Consider the following 21,566-nt stretch of genomic DNA (forward strand, 5'->3'; position numbering starts at 1 on the left):
GCCGGGATTGAATACCCCCCATAATCTGAGTGGTTGCTATAGGCATTTTTCATTTTTAGTAAATATACCTCTTAGCCTGTAAGTACAATAGGCTTGTGGGTAGCAGTGATTCCGTGCCGGTACCCAGCCAGACCTTGGTCACACATACAGTTTGCTTGGTCATTAAGAACTGCCCATGTGCAATCATTGGAAATGCAGCTACAAATTATAGGAAGGTATGCGAATGCCACATGGCATTAGGTACAAGGGAAAAATGTCGTCAATACTGATAAATGGCATGTTACATTTATACGATTCTGCCAATTAACATCTATTCTTTCTTCCTATGCTATAATTTTCTCTTTATTGAAAATAAATATATAAAATGCAAAAAAACTAACTATACAAGCATTTTATATTGAAATTCGGGAAACATGACATGCTGGGGTGTATAGTCCTCCAAGCTCTGCCGAGACTTTACGAAACATGACACACTTATTGTAGCTTCACTGGCTCTGCAGCAGTGTGGAAACTATTTTACAATGTTGCCAAGTACGTGTGTGTGTGTAAGTGCTGGCTCTAAATAGGGTAAATAGGGTGGGAACATGAATTTCCTCTAGAAAGGTCTCGCTGTTTTACTCTCCACTGAGGGATCAATCCCTGTATTAATACTTGTAAAAGAGACATTGAGCGATGCCTTAAAGTCATTATATGGACTGTCTAATACAAAAGGTACATGGTGGAAAGGTATAGGTTTAGTTTGGGAATAAATTCAAGTTTTAGCTTATAGCATGGAAAAATATGTAAATGTTATGCAAATAGAGAAAATGTTGCTTCTTAATTTTGTTCTAAGGCCGAAGATTATGTAGAGAGAGGAACAACCGTCAGCAGCTACTGTATGTATATTAGTCAATTACCTGGTATTATATTTTTTTTTTAAAAAGAGTAGTTTTGAGTATAAAATAAAATAATAAAATATCTGAAAACTCTTTATTCATTACAGGTAGGCACCAAGGCACAGGGGATATAGGGGGGTATTCAATATATGCCTATATTTCCAGACAGGGGAAAACGACAGTATCGCAGGGTGTCAGGTCCGACTTTTCTTTTAAAGTCGGATCTGTTTTGTCGGAAACAGATGCAGATTGTCGAATTCACAGCTGTTTTTCGACAATCCGTGCCCATTTTTGCCGATCCACGGACTTTCCAACACTCAACAGCTGAAACATTGAATTCTGACTGTCGAGTTACTGTCAGATGAACCGAAAACGGCCCGGGATTCCAACTGTCGGGACATTCCGACAGTCGGAATCCCATATTGAATACCCCCCTCCCCAATATATCTGGTTCTACTGACGGAAATTGTTCCTACAGCGCATCAACCAAATCAAAGGAGTGGTGTTACTAGTAGGCAATTATTCAGTACTTATATGTTAGTTGGGGGCCCACTAAGCTATTTGCTTAGTTTTTCGCATCGGCTCGCCACGCTTCGGGCTCGGTGGCTCGCTGCGTTTGCCACACTATATAAAATCAACTCCACGCCGACATGGATAGTGGGGGTATGAGCGTACTAACTATAGTGGGCGCCCAACTAACATATAAGTACCAATTATTCCAATAAGACATTCATTTAAAAAAAATACACTATTAATTAGAAATGTCTAGGTTCAGATTTACTCGTTTCCTAACGCTAACTTAGCGCAAGATCAAATTTATCTGGATTTTTCTTATTATCTATCCAAAACATGTGACAGCAAGATAGCCAAAAGGATGCCGTTTTAAGATCCTAGTAAATCTGAAGCCATCCATCTCTATGGTTAAAGTCTCAATTTAACTAGTATAACCAAATTTCTAGGCTGCCCAACCACACAGGGATTTGGAGGCAACAAATATGTAAATAAAACATGGAACATACAGAGCTCTATGCGGTCCTAGATCCATAATGGCGGCTCAAGTCTCACATGTAAACAGTCATATGGGCGGAATAAGCTCATTTATTTTTGTCACTAAAAGGAGATTTTTTTAAAAAAAAACTACTACTATTTTAAAACAGGAATTAATAAAAGACGGAGCGGCGATTGCACAACAGTTATTGTGCACTGCAATAGTCTCGCAGCAGAGACATGTGAGGAATGTTAAAAGGCAGAGCTTCAGAGCCTCAGTCCCAGTACAGGAAGTGTTTACGCCACTAAAGACTTTATTCAATGGAAATGCTTTGTGGAGGAGCCTTGCCGTTCAGCCGCAGCCTTGCCAATACATGTTATGAACATACCTTTAATGTGGAGTTGAACATCCTGCGGGAGGCTAAACTGTAATTTTCTTATTTTTTTTTTCCTCTTCTTTTATTTTTGAAACTCTCATCTAAGTGACAGCTTCTTGTAGTAAAAACGTCTCCTGCTGGGAGAGTTAAGTTGAAGTAGCTGAAGGTCTCTCACTGAAATATCAACTCCTGGCCAGTAAAAAGATGCCCAAAATCGCGGGAGACGGAGTTAAACTGGTCCCCTACCATGGACGCAATGGCTCCTTTTATCACGAAGAACAAACCCCCAGGTTACCCTATTGAGACTGAGAAACTAGTACAGTAGCTCAAAAATTTTTGATCTACAGTATCACGATGTGAAGCCGCAACAATTAGATGTAAAGGGTCCATTCATGAGGAATCACATTACTTTGACCCTTTGTGTTAGCTCCTACTGGTAATCTTTCCATAAGCGTTGAACTTACTTTCAATTCGAAGAAGATGAAAAAGTCTTTTGCAAACCCCCAATACTGTTTTCATATCTATCTACTGCATCTGAGCATAGGAAAGTAGTCTTACCTCGTTTTTTTCTACCACGAGCCAAGCCACTTGCAGTCCTTCCAAGCCTTTAAATGGAACCTCTCTTGTTAGCATTTCCCACAAAACCTAAAAAGAGTACAAAACCAAATTTAAAACATAAATTTTTATAGAAAATATAAATACGGTGTAACATCTGCAGGCATATATATTCATAGCAATAACATTATATAAGGCTAAACTCAAGATTCTGCCTCAAAACAAGTTTTTCTTACGGCACTTTGGACTAACTAACTTGTTTAGTGTCATTAAATATAAATTTGTATAAAAAAATAATATTTATACTTCACAAGTAATGAGGAAATTATGAGTCATCTTGTAACTTAGACAACAAATACTTTATTATTCTACTGACATATTTAAACAATGAATAAGAAATAATATATATACTTTCTAGACGGCAATTATAATTTAATTTTTTTGTTGGCATTTTTTGGATAAAAGGGTCAGTAACGCAACCATAAACAATAAAAATGTATAAATAGATAAAAATCAAAGTAAAATTTGGTAAATTCACACTTCAGTATTCCAGGCAAAACGAAAGGCAAAATAAAAAATTAGTACAGACAACTATCTACAGTTGTTAACAGTTTTAATGTTTTGGTCTCACACAGAGCCTGAACTCAATTTTACTAATTTATCAATATAGGAAATTCAAATTAAATCCATGCGAGTTCTTATAATAAGGAAAGTCACTTTTTAGAAATACCATATAATGTGATTTTGTCAATGGCTTAGAAATGTTTTCCACCATCTCTACAACTCAGTTCTCAACTAGTATGCCTTAATTCAAAATAAAAAAATAAAAGTCTGCAGGTACATTTGTACAGTTTTAAAACCTAAAAGTGTTCTAACCTAATTCAAATGATGGAACAAATGGATAGCGACAGTTGATCTTTAAGAATTTTAATGTCATGTGTTCATACATTTATCACCAATTAGGACTATAAGCCAATAATGGACTAAAGCAAATGAGAAATGTTACTTACCACACCATAGGAATAAGTGTCACATGTCTCTGACACTGGAAGACTCTGTATTACTTCTGGTGCCATCCAAGGAAAAGTCCCTACAAGGGACATATGAGTTGTGTGGGAATGGAACCTAGAGGCACCAAAGTCACATATCTACACAGATGAAAGGATAATTTATTAAAAGGACAATTGCTTTGTCAGTAGAGTAAAGAGTTACAATTCTAAATTGAGTTTAAGTTAAATTTATGATTATCTTACCTTTAATACACCATCAAAGGTTATAACAACTAGAAATAAGAATAAAAATGTGTAATTATATTGCAATACTAATAGTGAAATAATAACATTATATTGCTAAAAAAAATCTATTACTAACACCACTAAACATCAATAGGTATTAGGTATTAAAATATACAGTATTAGTATAGGTTTAATTGTGTTCAGAAAAAAAAGGTCAAACGCAGGTGTAGGAAGACAAATATTGTATTTTATTTCATACTATAACATATGATCTGATTGATACTTTAAAATATGATCTGATTGCAAATTTCATGTCATGTTTGAATGTCTGAAACTTACAAAGTTCTTTACAGAATGCTATGCAGTAATTTCTAATAAGTATAATAATAGTAAATGATCATTTGGCAATATATGAGAGAGAGAGAGACAGAAGGGAATATCAAAGAGGGTGAGATTATACCTAAAGGGAAAAAAGGAGGGTTGTAATCTGCCATCAAATTCGTCAGTAGAATTGATTCTCAAAACATGTATTTAACATAAACCTCAGGGCATTAATTCATGAAAAAAACTATGATTACCCAATTTAATAGTTTGCATACTTATCCCACCCAATCAGAATCATGAAGTTGTTTTTAAAACATTCTAATTATAAAACTCTATTTTATATCACGACTAATAGGTCAAGCCATGTCATGTCATACATTCAGTAATAAAACAGGTGCATACAAATAGGTGAGACTTCCTAAGTTTCCCCACTGTATGTTTTAATTTAGCCAAAACTGTAAGAACACACAAAAGTATACATGAAATTACAAATATAACTGCCAGGAATAAATCTAGAAATATTACAGTAATACAGATATGTCTAGCTGCCAATGGCATAAATGTATTATTAGTTTAAAATACTGTATATTGTGGGGTTAAGTAGAACCAGCAGGACTGCCGGGACATTACACAGCTGGTCCGTGATCTGTACAAACAGCTATGGGATGATTGGGATGAATGGTGCAAATGGAATGTAATGTTTATACACAAGATAGAAGTTTTTTATTATTTTTATTGTTTTCTTATTATGGTAAAAATTAGCCCCCCAAAAAATTAAAATTTTAATATTCTACATAATCTACACAGTGTTATAGATGTTGTGTTACATTTCTGTGACAATACCGCAAACAAAATGAAAACATTTACTGAATAAAAAATACTTTACCATTTCTAGACTTGAGATCTCTGTGTATTACACGGATTGGGGCCTCCATGTGTAAGTAATGCATTCCTGTTCATACAAGGAGATGGAGAGAATTAACAGAAACATCATCATATACATTGTGAGTTTTTTACATATTAGAGAAGACACGGAAATAATCATCAAGTATGTAAAAAAACATAATTCATTTGATATATAGTGAAAGGTCTCATGCAAATCTCTAATGTGGTGAGTGAGGATTATGAGCGTCAGGTTATACCTGTCCTGCAAAAACACGACTGCCGTCAAAATAAAGAAACATGTACAAGAATGTGGTGTTTCCCTATGCTATGATGAATTCTAAAGGTTTCTTTATCTCAGATGTTCCATTGGCCTGCTCTGCTCATATACCCAAACTAAAATCAATCTTCTCCACTACTATCACTACACATAAGGCCCATACACACTGGGCGACTTTCAGCTGAAAACTGCTCAGTTTACTCATTTGAGTCGCTTTCAGCTCTAAAGCTGCTAAGTGTGTATGGGCCAGCTATGAGCGCAGTCGGAACATTGAATTGTCAGACGAAAATGGACCAGGATTCAGCCTGTCGGGACATTCCGACAGTCGTAATCCCAGATTGAATGCCCCCTTAATCTCTAGGTGTATGGCCATCTTATTGTCAATACAGCAGTTTTGTGGCTGTATCTAACAGCAACAACATCTGAATAGAAGACCCTTTCCTCTGAGAGCAGATTATTACACACCAAAGTGAGTCAGTTTAGATAATAATATAATGTTAGATACTGAGGGCCAGATGTACTAAGCTTGAAAAGTGATAAAATGGAGAGTGATAAACAGCCAATCAGCTCTTAACTACTATGCCACAGGCTGTGTTTTATAAATTACAGGAAGGAGCTGATTGGCTGGTGGCTTATCTCTTTTCAGGCTTAGTACATCTACAATGTCTCAATGGGCAAGATTCACTAATAATCCCCGTGCACATCGCCGGCATTCGCATAGTTAATAATCGCATATGCAGTAACATATGCGATTATTAACGCAAAAGCGATACCCGGCGATGTGCACCGGGTCCCCCCTCCCTGCCGGAACCCTTAAACAGCTGTAAGGGCTCCAGTTCCTCCTCCCTGCACTCAGAAGTGGTGCAGGCAGGAGGAAATCACTGGTCCGGGCAGCACAGCAGGAGGCTGCCCGGACACAGGTGAGGGGGGTGTGGCGCAGATCGGCGGGGGGCGTGCGGGGCGGCGGGGGACACAAAGGGAAGCCCATATGCTTCCATGGGGTTACGCCAAATAGTAGGAACTGGTGTAACCCCCCCCCCCCCGCAGCGAAGCCCCAGCAATGGGGCTTTGCTGCATATGAAAATGCGGTAAAAACCCCGAAAATGGTTTTTTTACGGCATTTTCAGCTTGCTGAATCTCGCCCAATGTGATGTACAGAATGTGCCTGGTAGATTTGTCTAGCGGTATACACTGTAGTATCCTAACCGCGAGAGAACAAAGGACTTAATACACACACTTTATAAACACACATTTTCCCAGGAAGTTCAGGAAGAACAAGCCTATTGTATGTTTATTCTAGAGAAAGTCAAAGTCAGGGTAGTGCCTCTATTTCCAAGTGTCTACCATAGTAGTCCTAACCCAAAAACAACGACCTCTCTGAATAAATATATAAAATCCATTTTGAAGACAAAGAATACATCCATTTGCTTTACATAAGACATATAAACATTTAGTAAGAAGTAGATTCATCACCTATACTTGGAGAACAGTGAGGTCATGCCATGTATTTCTTCTACGTAGTGAGTAGGGGCTATCATTTATATAAGGAGATAGTGAGGTCACCAGTGCTGCACAAGGAATGGACAGTGATACGTAATGGATGTATAATAGTCAATGACAGTGAACATCTTTTCCTACCTCTCACTTGTATGTATTACAACTAGTGTACCGCCACCTGTATAATAAGACCTTGAAGAGCCTAGTGCATAAATCAGGTGGTTGGAAACCCTGTAATAACCTTATAATGTACAGGAAGTGCAGCAAGATATGAATAACTTCGGTACTTGTTTCCTAGCACGGCGCCCACGATATTCAGTTGTATGGCATTGTATTCAATTTCAAATTGTATACCATTGTTGTATATGGCATACAATGGCATATAATGCAATGCGATGCGATTTTAAATTGTATAAGCACCCTAATGGGTTTTTTCAATGTTAAATGGTCCCCTATACGATTTTTAATTGTATAAGCACCGTAATGGGTGCTTACAATGTTAAATGCACCCCCATGCCACCCCCACTATCAACGGCAACCCGAAGAGCGGCGAGCGTTGGGCGGCGGTACGCGTCCTCTGACCTTTTCATACCCCCATTATCCACGTCGGCTTGGAGTTGAATATATATAGGGCGGTATTCAATGACCTGAATCGTTGGTCACAGCGATTCAGATTTTACATTCGCCAGCCATTCACCGGTTTTTTTACGTCGATTCGCCAAGCGTAGGGATTCGTCGGGAGTCGCCGGGACTAGCTGTGTCACCCTATTCAACGTGGCTGAGAATCGCCGCCCCCAACGGCGATTCTCAGCCAATCCGGCGTTTCCCTAAACAGCTTCAGTACTGTAAGAAATTGCAGTGAAATGCAAGAAAAATTACCCTGAAAAAACGATTCCAATACAGCAGACTGCAAAAGCTGTGTAATCTCCACAAACGCCAAACTAAGGAGTCAGGTGGGGAGGAGAATCATGGGTAAGTGAGGTGCACCATGGGTAAGAACAGTGCTTTGTGGGAGAAAAAAAAAATACCAGAAAAAATTAAATATATATTTGTATAGCACTTCTACGACCATCACATCACACAAGGGCAGCAAATAATAATACATTACACTTGCAGAGTTAAATTGAACACTTAAAACCAATTATTTCACAGGTTCCTATAAAAGTTCACCATAAAAAGATGACGAGGGACACTCGGTGAGGAACGGCGATATGAAACAAGAAATAAGAATCGCCAACCTCTCATTGAATACACTTTTGGCGATTCATGGTGATTCCCGTCGACTACCGGCGAATCCCCATGAAAATTCCTATAGACAAAAACCGGCGATTTGTAGAGAATAACATTTGGCGATTGGTGCTTCATTCACCGGTCGTCATCGGCGAATAGAGGTCGTTGAATAGGGTGATTCGCTTTTTCAGCTCCAAAAATCGCCGGCACACACGAAAAAAACACAGAATCGCCATAAAACTTGGCGATTCTGCCTCATTGAATACCGCCCATAGTGTGGCGAGCGCAGCGAGCCACCGAGCCGGAAGCATGGCGAGCGCAGCGAGCCCCGCGAGGGGACGCGTATTACTTTATATGTATTCCGCGTCCGCTCGGTGCGCTCGCCACACTGTCTAATATCAACTCCACGCCGACGTGGATGGTGCGGGTATGAAAAGATCAGAGGACGTGTACCACTGCGCTCGCCACGCTTCGGGTTGGCGTTGATAGTACGGGTGGCGTGGGGGTGCTTTTAACATTGTAAGCACCTATTACGGTGCTTATACAATTATTTATCTTATAGGGGGCCCATTTAACATTGAAAACACCCATCAGGGTGCTTATACAATTTAAAATCGTATACCATTGTATATGGCATACAATTCGTAGGCCTTATGGTATGCGATGCGATGGGCGCCGTGCTAGGAAACAATAACCATAACTTCATCTATTTTTTTTGTTCAAATGTCCACAAACACTGTATAAATAAAGTTCATTCATTGGCTGCTCAACCCTGCTGCAGTTGAACTGTGGTAATTAGGAAGGAGTCAATTCAAAATGAACATCGTAGATCAGAGAAACTCTTTGGACAGAAAAAACATGTAGGCTGACATTCAATGTTGTTAGCCAGTTATCCGTTTAGGGAATGCTGGATGCAGGCATTGAGATACTACGATGTATTGCATCGATATCGCCCAGCTATTATTATCCAGCATGCTGGACAAATCTATAATCACCGGGAAGGGCCAATGTTCTCACCGGAGAACACTGTCCGAGACAGATTGCTCAGCATATAGCACTGACACGATCTCAGCACATCTCCCCCTGTGTAGGCCCCATTACTTCTGCCTAATTACTACAACTTATCATGTGTTTGTTTTCTTGTTTTCACTCATATACAATACATATATATTAAACCAGGCATGTCCAAACTGTGGCCCTCCAGCTATTGTGAAACTACACATCCCATCATGCCTTGCCATAGTTTTAGCATTCCCTAATAGCATAACTGTCGCAAAGCATGATGGGACTTGTAGTTTCACAACAGCTGGAGGTCCATAGTTTGGACATGCCCGTCTTAAGCTATCACTACCAGGATATGTAAATGACACATAGATCAGAACCCATAAATGACCTGCAGAAGGAGAGACTTGTGTTCTGCCTTATGTGATCATACATCCAGGGCTATTTTTGTGCCGGAACGGTGTTCTGGAACCTCCTGGCCTAGCCCTCGCAGCCCCCGTGGCGGTTACGGCGTACCGCCATAAGAAAAACCTGAGCGCATCCACTACGAATGCTGGGGACTGGAGCTCCTATCACGTCTTGTACTTATGCACTAAGCATGGATTTCTGTACGGCACTGATACAGCTGCTGTGTGATGCCGCCACCCCTACCAGTATCACGGGCACCATGTTGGTGTGATGAATGGGATGCGGCACGGGGAGTGTAGCAGGCGGCGTCGCCTGCCCGGGAGAGTGCGTGGTGTGGGAAGGAAGCCGGAGACGCCGCTGTACAATGTTGCTGCTCTTCCAGGTCAGTGCCAGCTCCATGTATGGGATGTACTATGCCAGCTAGGTGGTCTCATCCCACTTTCTGTCCCCGCCCACAGTTCCTGAACCTATTTTCCTACAAAAATAGCACTGCATACATCCAAGTGTAAAGTGCAACAGAATATGCTGCGCTATGTGAGAAACTGTAAATAAGTAAATAATAATCCTATGGCCGGTTACCTTTTGCTACGTCTGTGGCCCACGCCATGATGTGCTCCATGTCCATTTCTTCACTCCTGTTGCTATTGATGTAGTCATAAAGGGATCCGCCAGCAGCATATTCTGCAATATAGAACACATTACATGCTGATCTGCAGGAAATACATGGGGGGTATAAGGTCTCGTCGGAATATCTGTCATACTCTCAGCTTACCATTCTGTAACACTGAATACAATCATTACAATACACTGTTCTCTGATGCTAACTTCCTTCTGAAATTTCTAGAAGTTACAGAAATAGAATTTTATATAATATAGAAGCGACTCTTAGGATATCATTGTGCTCACTGTAATGGTGTGTACACACGGTACTTTTTGCCTTCCGATGTTGACGATATAGTCAACATCGGATCGGAATCGGATGCAAATCGCAAGGGTTTTAGACTGTCCGGCATGTCAATCGCATGGCAGAAATGTGATTGTATGGCAGAAATGCAATGTGATTGCATTTCTAGGGTAGCTCCCTGTGTCCACAGCCTGGATGTGATAGCAGGTGTAATGCCACCATTTTTCAGCTTGCAACAGCTGCTTGTGACGTCACGTAGCTCCCCCGAACCACCCCCGAAAATGGTCCAGACATGCCTGCATTATTCGGACAGCACCCCCTAAAGCCACGTTACCACCTTTAAGAAAGACTGGTACCGCACTAACATTACTAAATAAGTCAGCTTCTTCTTTTCAATTACTAACTCCAATTAATATCAGTGGATCAATTATCTCCATTTTTACAATTTTATATTTTCCACTTCTTTTTCTGTGTATCGGCCGGTACATATTATACTGTGTTCCGAATTTGTTGATTATTTTCTATTTATATCTTTATGTATGCGATTGAACCATTTGTTTTTCATGTATTAAATTTATTGGTATTAATTATTCTTGATTGGTTTCTGTGTCGCTCCTAGCGCTTTCCTCACAGTGGAGTAGATTTATTAAGCTCGGCGAAGTGATAAAGTGTCTGGTTTTTATCACCGGCCAATCAGCTGCTACCTGTCAATTTTCAAATCAAGCTTGTACATTCACAGGTCGGAGCTGATTGGCCGGTGATAAAATCCAGACACATTATCACTTCACCGAGCTTAATAAATCTGCCCCCGAGTTCTGTTTTGGTTTCTATCACTGGGAGAGAGTGATCCCATTTTTGTATAGCAGCTGGAGTGATACTAATCCCTTTAGCTCTTGATCTTTTCTTTCCACGACCTGGAATAGGTCTACATGAAAAAGGTCGACATGAATTTTTACAATTTTTTCGAGCAGACATGTGTCGACAGACGGTATTGCATACCCTACCACCCAGTATGGCGCGGTGGGAGAATATAATAGTGTGCAGCGAGGCACCATGCTAGGGGACGCGGTACACACTGACCTCTGTCTATACTGACCTATGTCGACATAGACACCCAAAAATGAAAAACAAAACTCATGTCGACCTGTTGACCATGTCGACCTTATGACCCTGTTGACCTTTCGACTTTCAACACAATATTGGTTGACCTTTTGACTGTAGACCTAGACATTGCAGATCTAATATACCGTAACCCTTTATCTCTCTCGAATGCTTAAAAAATAGACCCCATATATGCACCAACAGCTTTCATAGAAGTAGAGTTCTAAAGGGCCCCAAAGGGCCCCTTACACTTGTGAGATTTTGTGAAATTTGATCCAATTCAGGTGGATTGAGTCAATTTATCTGACAAAATCTTATGTGCCTGATGTGTAGGACACAATCCACAATCCCGTGCCATTGGGTATAACCAAGAGATTGTAAAGGCCCCCATACACTAGCCGATTTTGGTCAGATTTCAGCCAGATCAGTCGGATCTGGCCGAAATCGGACCAAAATCGGCTAGTTTTGATGTCCCCTCAGATCCGATGCGCGGTCCCGTGCGCATCGGATCTGCGTCGGGTGGTCGGACCTGCTGCACGTCCGACCACCCGACTTGGGACCTAGTGGGGCGGCGCGGCGGTAGAGGGAGCAGGGGGGACTGGGGACGCTGCGGGGGACACAGGCGGCATAGAGCCGGGCAGGGGGAGCCGGCGGGAGCTGTCAGTACGGAAGGAAAAAAAAAAAAGCCCATACAATGAATGGGCAGCCTGTGATTGGCTGAGCGCTCTCTCAGCCAGTCAGCAATTGGCTGAGAGAGCGCTCAGCAGCCAATCACAGGCTGCCCATCCATTGTATGGGCTTTTTTTTTTCTTCGGACAGCTCCCGGCTCCCCCTGCCCGGCTCAGCTGTAAGTAATTGCCGCAGCTGTGTCCCCCGCAGCGTCCGTCCCCCCAGCCGCCTCAATGTCCCCCTGCCCCCTGCTCCCTTCACATTGCAGCTCCCCTGGAGTTGCAAATGATACATCGCATGCGATGTATCATTTGCAAAACTTGGCACATCAAGTGCCAAATCGTGTGTCCCCCTCCCGGGGAGCTGCAGGGGGGAATCAGGTCCGACTTGTCCTTAGGACAAGTCGGACTAATGTATGGGGGCCTTAAGAGATTGATCCTCCTGCACATAAGATAAATCTTGAGTCAATCAGGTCCAATTTGTTGAACAATAAGTTGAACAGGTGTAAGGGGGCCTTTACACTAGGGAAATTTATCTGATGCATGAAATTGCATGAGATTTCCCTTGAACTCCCCGGCAGCTCATTTTCCAGGTGTATTTGGCTGAAGCCTGCATGGATCAGTCAGATCTGTGCAGGCTTCTCTGTGTAATAAAATAGAAAAATAAATAAATAATAATAAAAAAAAAAACCGATGTGGGGTCCCCCCACCCGGCAATAACCAGCCCCGGGCTCATCGAGCCGGTCCTGTTTACAGAAATACAGGGGGGTGTAAAAGCTGGGGGTCCCCCTGTATTTCTATAACCAGCACCAGGCTCTTGAGCCCAGTCCTGGTTTACCTAAATACGAGGGACAAAAGGAGAAGGGGTCCCCCGTATTTTGGAAACCAGCACCAGGCTCAAACAGCCAGCGGTGTCATGCCACAGCCGTGGGACACTGTTTACATAAGGTCACCCGGCCAAAGCATGATCACCCTGGCTGGTCAGCCCAAGCCGGGTCCCTGGTGGAGTGCCCCCCCCCCCCTTCCGGTGGAACCCCAGCCCGGGCTGAAGCCCAGGGCTGTCACTGCCACCCCTGGGCTGTGGGTGGCGGGCTGTTGATAAAATTGTAATTAAAAAAAAATGTGGGCCAGTGTGTAAAAGAATGGGAGTAGGATTCCAAATGCAGGGCACTAGATATTACATTGGTGGCAGTGATTGTAATAGCAGCAGAAGCCTCCTGAAAATCTTTACCTGTGTGAGCGAGAGAGGCTGCTGCTGCTACTGCTGCTGGAGGAGGGTAGGGGGACAGAGCCGGAAACAGGGCAGAGACCAGAGTGACAGAGCCAGACAGAGGCAGCAGCGTGCGGGGAGGAGGCAGAGGGACAGAGCAGGTAGGAGGGAGCGGGGAGGGGAGGCATCACAGCGGCGATGCCTTGCGTGGCGTGCGGCGATGTCCCGGCGAGCAGTGACAGATTTCACTGGCTGCCCGTGCGACCAAGGAGGTGCGATGCAATGCGCACGGGAACGCGCATTGCATCGTACCTCCTGTCATGTACATGCAGTCTGGGCACTGTACATGCGATTTATCACTTAAATCGAATTGCCCTAATTGCACGTAGATCACCCAAGTGTAAAGGCCCCCATACCCCGACTTCCCCCTGAGCTTCCCCGGCTGCTCCCCGGGGGAGCTTGATTAGATTGGCACTTGATGTGCCATTTTTTACATGTGATAAATCGTCTCGATTTATCACATGTAAAAAACCCGGGGAGCAGGGGGGGGGGGGGGGGGGGGGGGCTAAGAGGTGAGAGCTGGTGGGAGCAGGGGGGGCTGGGGACGCTGCGGGGGACACATCTGTGTCCCCCGCTGCTGGGGACGCTGCGGGGGACAGCGTCTTTGCGGCGAGAAGGTAGAGGGAGCAGGGGGGGCTGGAGACACGTCTGTGTCCCCCGCTGCTGGGGACAGCGTCTGTGCGGCGAGAAGGTAGAGGGAGCAGGGGGGGCTGGAGACGCTGCGGGGGACACAGGCTGCATAGAGCCGGGCAGGGGGATCCGGCCGGGAGCTGTCAGTAATGAATAAAAAAAAAAGCCCATACAATGAATGGGCGGCCTGTGATTGGCTGAGCGCTCTCTCAGCCAGTCAGCAATTGGCTGAGAGAGCGCTCAGCAGCCAATCACAGGCTGCCCATTCATTGTATGGGCTTTTTTTTTTATTCATTACTGACAGCTCCCGGCCGGATCCCCCTGCCCGGCTCTATGCAGCCTGTGTCCCCCGCAGCGTCCCCAGCCCCCCCTGCTCCCTCCACCGCCCCACTAGGTCCCAAGTCGGGTGGTCGGACGTGCAGCAGGTCCGACCACCCGACGCAGATCCGATGCGCACGGGACCGCGCATCGGATCTGAGGGGACATCAAAACTAGCCGATTTTGGTCCGATTTCGGCCAGATCCGACTGATCTGGCTGAAATCTGACCAAAATCGGCTAGTGTATGGGGGCCTTAAGGGGCCCTTTAAAAACAAGATGCCAAAACTGTGTATACAATGACATAAAAGTAACGATCCTGTAGAACATAACCATCCCCAACATCCCAGCTGAATGAATGGATCTCTCGTGAACATTTCCTCCCTCTACAATGTAGAACATTAGGTGTGTGTACAGCAATTGTAACTGGGATGGTTACACTGATTGTTTAAGCCAGATGCATCCATAAAATGTTGATTGTTGTCTCTCAGCACTATTGTTGTGTCATTAAATGGGGTATTAACCCCTCTTAAGAAGTCAGCACTGGCATGTCACATTGATACAGGGCCAGATATAACTTGGATGGTTTCTGGGAGTGTGATCACAAACACAGGAGTCTGCTTCCACAACTGTGCCAAGGGTGTCTGAAGAGACATGTCTGCACTCACTGTATGTGACTGTGGTTGCTATGGAAGTCATGTGACACTGCAGACTCTGCAGAATTATAGTGTAGTCATTAGCAGCAGCCTGATAAACTACAAGAGTTTCTTATTATCCTGCCACTGGTTCTGGATGATAGATCTACAGGGTCTAGATAGACAGTCAATAGGTCTACTCCAATAGGTCGACATGTTTTAATGGTAGACACCTGAAAAAGTCAACATGAGTTTTTCATGATTTTTGCTTTTTTTAAAACGGCTTGTTCTGACCTCAACATCCATGAGGTAAGAACCACAGATGCAGAATATAATAGTGTGCCGATGGAAGACAGGTACTAAGGCCCTTATTCTGGTCTGTTCTCATGGACCAGAATATTTGCAAGGGCATCGATGGTGGGCATATGCGCAGGGTCATTTCTGTGCATGTACATGAGTCGGCTTAATGCTTTCACGGCGACGCCTGGCGCATGCACCCAAGTGTGCAGGTGGGTGGCGGCGGGGCAGCCCATTTGCATATGCCAGAGTTTCATGGGCGTTCCCATGAGAATGTTGGCCGTTCTCATGCTAATGGGCCGATGACGCGGGGGGTGGGCAGCACCGGATGTCAGCTGCCCGCCCACTTCCCTCAGAGTGCACACCTACATCTAAGGTTGCTCTGAGCAACCATCGAATGATGTGGGTGTTCCCCCGCAGGCTCCAAATAGATGTTTATTTAAAACATCCATTCGCAGCCAGTGGCGGCCAGGCCACCATTCGCAAGGCGGGTTTGGCAGCTTTGCGAGTCAACCAGAAGAACCCCCTAAGCCCAAAGCATGGCGAGAAAAACAACATTCTACACCAATTGTGGTCCACTGAGTGACATCAGCCATTTAAAACTCCCCAACATTCACTGTGGGATCCTTACACGGATCTACACACAACACATAAGGACATTTGTACACACAACTTCTCATATACACATTTCTGGAACGTAATAACCTGATAAACTCCAGGTTCTTATATTAGTCTGTTCATAACCAAAAGCTCTGCTAATGAACAAGAAGACTTGTGAGGAACGGAGCAAGAATTATTGTCATCAAAACAGATTTTCACATTTTTTTGGTGGTCAGCGGAGTCCCACAAATTGGGGACCTTGACAAACAAGATCAGTACGGGCAGGCGGCGTTCTTCTGCTGATAACAGAGAGCAATATCTACAGAAGGTCGATTTCATTACCTAAAACACACACAGTGCATAAGAAGGCTTCGCTTCCCTGTGACCATGTCCCAACATTTTAGTCTGCCAATAGTAGTCCCTACCGTTAATCTAATAAATGTTGGCAGCAGGGGCTTAATATTTCCTAACACGTTTTTGCCCAGCGTGCATGCAAAGCGATGATGGGGGAAATTGCTGGGCTGAAATCGCTCAGTGCATACACACCGATCAATGTTCGCCTGTCCAATCAATTTATCATTATGGAAAGCCATCCACTCGGCTCGTAATACCAGAGATGAGCGGTGGCCTACGATGATGCGGGACTGCACATCAGCGCTCACTGTCCGGCTTTTCAGCTGAAAGCAGCTCAAACAGTTAAAGTGAGCTGCTTTCAGCTCAGAATCTCCAAGTGTGTATGGGCCTTTATGGTTACTTGAATATGCAGCTCTAAAGGTGCGTACACACAAAGCGATTTGGCAAACGATTCAATGGGTGGAAATTAATGCCGCCCGAGTTCAGTAGCACTGCGAGATGTCTGCCGTACTGTGACGTGTTTTTAAAAAGGGGACTTAACTTACAGGGCCTGGTTTTGACTTGGAAGTTAATTCCCCTTTAAAAAAACATCCATGTTTGGTGGATATCTTATGCCGCTGAACTTGGATTCCGCCCAATGTCTTTAACGATTTCCTCTGACCTCCTGCACAAACGATTTGGTGTCAAATGATGAACGATTGAGCAAATGATTACACATGAATGATGGTGGTGGAGGGGTGTGGGAGCCAGTCAATCAGCTTTACCAAATCGTTCACCGTGCATACACATGAAACAATTGGTACACATCGCTAAAGATTGGTCTTTCTGCATGCAGGAAAGATCATCGACCTATACCACGACCTGAGAATTAAGCTGGGGACGCACTCAGCTATTTGAGGTCTGGTTGAGTGGATCGGACATATATATATATTGCCAACATGGCTCAGTATGTATGCCCAATATGCGTGCTTCCGCATGCAAGGACATCAATATATCCTATTTATCGGGGCAGTACAGATGGTGTAATGGTTAGCATTACTGCCTCCCAGCACTGAGGTCATGGGATCAATTCCCACTATGGCCCTAACTGTGCGAAGTTTGTACATTCTCCCCGTGCTTGCGTGGGTTTACTCAGGGTACTCCGGTTTCCTCCCACAATCCCCCCAAAAAATATACTGGTACGTCAATTGGCTTCCAACAAAAATTAACCCTAGAATGTCTGTGTGCTTGTACATGTGGTAGGGAATATAGATTGTAAGCTCCACTGGGACAGGGACTGATGTGAATGTTCAACTATACTATTGTAAAGCGCTACAGAATACTGTATGTGTGCGATATACAAGAAACTGTGGGCAAGACGTTATTTATGGCCGTAACTATGCGAAGAACCTCGCTAAAAATTTCTATTTTATTGCAATGTTTATAATTAATAAATTGGGAGTTTGAATTGTGCACCTGCGACCTTGGCTTTGTATGCAGTACTACTGAAAGGTCTCTGCATGGGACCCCACCCCTGTATAAGGACATCAATAAACCTAGCAATATCACTGTTCTCCTATGCTACATGATAATAATGGATGGTCGGAAAGGTCGACACAAGCATTAGGTGGACAAAAGGAAGATCAACATTCAAACAAGGTCGACATGAGTTTTTTACAGTTTTTTTTTTGTCCCGAATATCGATGTAAGTCAACATGGATGACTAAAAACCTACAACCCTCATGTCGACCTTTTTGTGGACCTAACACTTGTGTTTACCTTTCAACCCTGTCAACTTATTTCATGTGTCTATCTTTAGTGGTCAACGTAATGTGTGTCGACCTGGCGCCGTATGCATTTATCACAGTGATAAATAACTCCCTCTCAACCTGAACCAAAGGGCTAATGGTCATTATTCTCCTATGATTGCCAATGGAACAATCCCTGCTAGGAGATAGTTTATGTCGATTGGATAGGTCGAGAGAAATGACTGCGCTGCGCCGCTGATGTCTGCCTGCCGGAGACACTGCCTTGTGTACTTATCGGTAATCGATGCCGAGTTACACAAGCTCCCTGCCATCAGTGCTATCTCTCAGCTAATATTAACCTGGAAGTTTGCTTGAGGGAGAGATAGGACGTAAAAGAAAAGACCTTTGAGTCATAGCAATACACGCATGGTATCATTAAAGACCAGATATCATTAATCATCCTTCCTCCTAATTTGCTTAGTCATTATTCACATTGTAAACTAGTTTCCTGTGCATTTACATTGGAAAGAATCAGAAAAATTGTATGAAATTCGATCCTAACCTTTAGAACAGTCATGTCCAAACTGTTGCCCTCCCGCTGTTGTGAAACTACACATCCCAGCATGCCTTGCCATAGTTTCAGCATTGCCTAATAGCAAAACTGTGGCAAGGCATGATGGTCTTGTAGTTTAACAACCGCTGGAGGGCCACAGTTTGGACAGGCCTGTTTAAGAAGCATGCAATTGGTTGCTAATTTGTTAAATTAAATGTCTACAGAGAGGTCTTAATTCTGTTTAATTACAGAACTGCAGCAGTTACCATTGTCATATGATGCAGATAGAACACAGGGCCTAATTCAGGCTTGATGCAGGGCGAATTTGATCTAAAAATGGGCAAAACCATGTGCATACCTCCCAACAGTCCTGAAAACCGTGGGAATGTCCCAGTTTTTGGGGACATTCCCGCGTTCCTCCCACGGCTGGCAGTGTCCTGCGGCGAGGGGGGGGGGGCTGTTGGAAGTCCCCCCCTGTGGGCTGCTGAGCAGCGGTGAATAAACACTGTGCGCACGCGCACAGCATCTATTCCCTCAGCCAGGGGGCTGGGGGCATGGCTAGAGGCTCAGAGCCTCTGGGTCATGCCCCCATAGCGGCAAAATGGGGCGTGGCCTCGCGTGGGAGCCGCAAATATAGGCCACGCCCCTGACATTTTTCAGCATGCCTGCGGCGCGCATCCCTCTGTTCCGCCTCCATCTCCCGGCAAGTTGGGAGGTATGCATGTGCACTGCAGGTGGGTCAAATGTAACATGTGCAGAGAGAGTTAGATTTGGGTGGGGTGTGTTCAAACAAATCTAAATGGTTGCAGATTATTAGATGGACAGTGTCTAGAGCAGGGCTGGGCAACACCGGCCCTCCAGATGTTAATGAACTACACATCCCAGGATGCTTTGCATTAGTTTTGCAATGTGGCCATGCTGAAACTGATGCAAGGCATGCTGGGATGTGTAGTTCATCAACATCTGGAGGGCCGGTGTTGCCCAGCCCTGGTCATGAGAAACAGTCAGTAAGTCTGCCCCAAAAGGTCAACATGCAATAGGTCAGGACAGGCCAACCTGTGGCTCTCCAGATGTTGTGAAACTACAAATCCCAGCATGCCTTGCCACAGTTTTAACACTCTCTTATAGCAAAACTGTGGCAAGGCATGATGGGATTTGTAGTTTGACAACATCTGAAGAGCCACAGGTTGGACAAGCCTGCAATAGGTCAACAGGGTCTGGGAGTACTTCCCTAAATTTAGGAATCTTCAAGTGGTTGTGGGACACCTAGTAAGTATACCAATAGTCTAGTCCAGGGATAGACAATCAATGGCACAGTAGCTGCTGAAGAACTACACATCCCAGCATGCCCTGCAACAGTTCTGCTGTTAGGCAGTAGCTAGAGTGCCGCAGGTTGCTTAACGCTGCAGATTACCTGCCTAATTCAGACCTGTTCACAGGACAAATGTGCTGTCAAAATGGGCAAAACCATACTGCACTGCAGGTGGGGAAAATCTAAATTGTGCAGAGCGTTAGATTTGGGTGGGTTATTTTGTTTCTGTGCAGGGTAAATTCTGGCTGCTTTATTTTTCTCTGCAATTTAGAATTTAGTTCCAACCAAATCTAACTCTCTCTGCACATCTTACAATTTCCCCACCTGAAGTGCAACGTGGTTTTGTCCATTTTGAGAACAAATTCGCCCTGAGATCAAGGCTGAATTAGGCCCTATGACACAAGGGTATATCATACACAAGAGCTATCTTCTGACCTCTACCCCAGGCAGAATGTGCTGTTCACATAGACAGCAGGGTGGCACTATGGAGAAAAATGATGGTTGATGAGAAAAAACCACGTCAGAGCTAGCACTGTACAACATATGCTAGATGTGTAGCGTGGATCCACATTGGAAGCTACCTGTAACAAGAAATCTGGTCTGCTCTGAATCAATAACACTTCTGTTTGGATTCTAAAAACAGAACTATGGCATCACCCTGGGCCACTCCTATGCAACCGCCCTGGGCCACTCCTATTCAACCGCCCTGGGCCACTCCTATTCAACCGCCCTGGGCCACTCCTATTCAACCGCCCTGGGCCACTCCTATTCAACCTCCCTGGGCCACTCCTATGGAACCACCCTGGGCCACTCCTATGGAACCAGCCTGGGCCACTCCTATTCAACCGCCCTGGGCCACTCCTATGGAACCACCCTGGGTCACTCCTATGGAACCACCCTGGGCCACTCCTATGGAACCACCCTGGGCCACTCCTATGAAACCACCCTGGGCCACTCCTATGGAACCACCCTGGGCCACTCCGATGGAACCACCCTGGGCCACACCTATGGAACCACCCTGGGCCAGTCCTATGGCACCACCCTGGGCCAGTCCTATGACACCACTCTGGGCCAGACCTATGGCAACACCCTGGGCCAGTCCTATGGCACCACCCTGGGCCAGTCCTATGACACCACCCTGGGCCAGTCCTATGACACCACCCTGGGCCAGTCCTATGACACCACTCTGGGCCAGACCTATGGCAACACCCTGGGCCAGTCCTATGGCACTACCCTGGGCCAGTCCTATGACACCACCCTGGGCCAGTCCCGTGACACCACCCTGGGCCAGACCTATGGCAACACCCTGGGCCAGTCCTATGGCACCACCCTGGGCCAGTCCTATGACTCCACCCTGGGCCAGTCCTATGGCACCACTCTGGGCCAGACCTATGGCAACACCCTGGGCCAGGCAATTGAAATAACTTGAATGTTGAAACTTTTATCCAGTTTCCTGTAGCCTTTGTTTCCACATATTCCCAGTACATCTGATAATCCTGTACTCCTGGACTTTGTGTGCTCCTCATAACCCTGGCATGCAGTATCTG

General features: G+C 44.6%; 1 protein-coding gene across 2 annotated transcripts in view; it reads right to left on the bottom strand.

The window, feature by feature from the left end:
* Nucleotides 1–21,566, bottom strand: part of MAP3K20 (mitogen-activated protein kinase kinase kinase 20) — a 216,017-nt gene that overhangs the window by 83,666 nt on the left and 110,785 nt on the right. For both annotated transcript variants that reach the window (XM_083154790.1, XM_083154791.1), the window contains exons 4-8: nt 10,232–10,333; nt 5,240–5,305; nt 4,048–4,076; nt 3,805–3,942; nt 2,798–2,884 (exon numbers count right to left, since the gene is read on the bottom strand). In XM_083154790.1, coding sequence (XP_083010916.1) covers nt 2,798–2,884; nt 3,805–3,942; nt 4,048–4,076; nt 5,240–5,305; nt 10,232–10,333 — 422 coding nt within the window. The remainder of the gene's footprint in view (nt 1–2,797; nt 2,885–3,804; nt 3,943–4,047; nt 4,077–5,239; nt 5,306–10,231; nt 10,334–21,566) is intronic.

The sequence above is a fragment of the Crinia signifera genome, chromosome 7 (genome assembly GCF_055691185.1).
Source record: "Crinia signifera chromosome 7, ASM5569118v1, whole genome shotgun sequence".
NCBI lineage: Eukaryota > Metazoa > Chordata > Amphibia > Anura > Myobatrachidae > Crinia > Crinia signifera.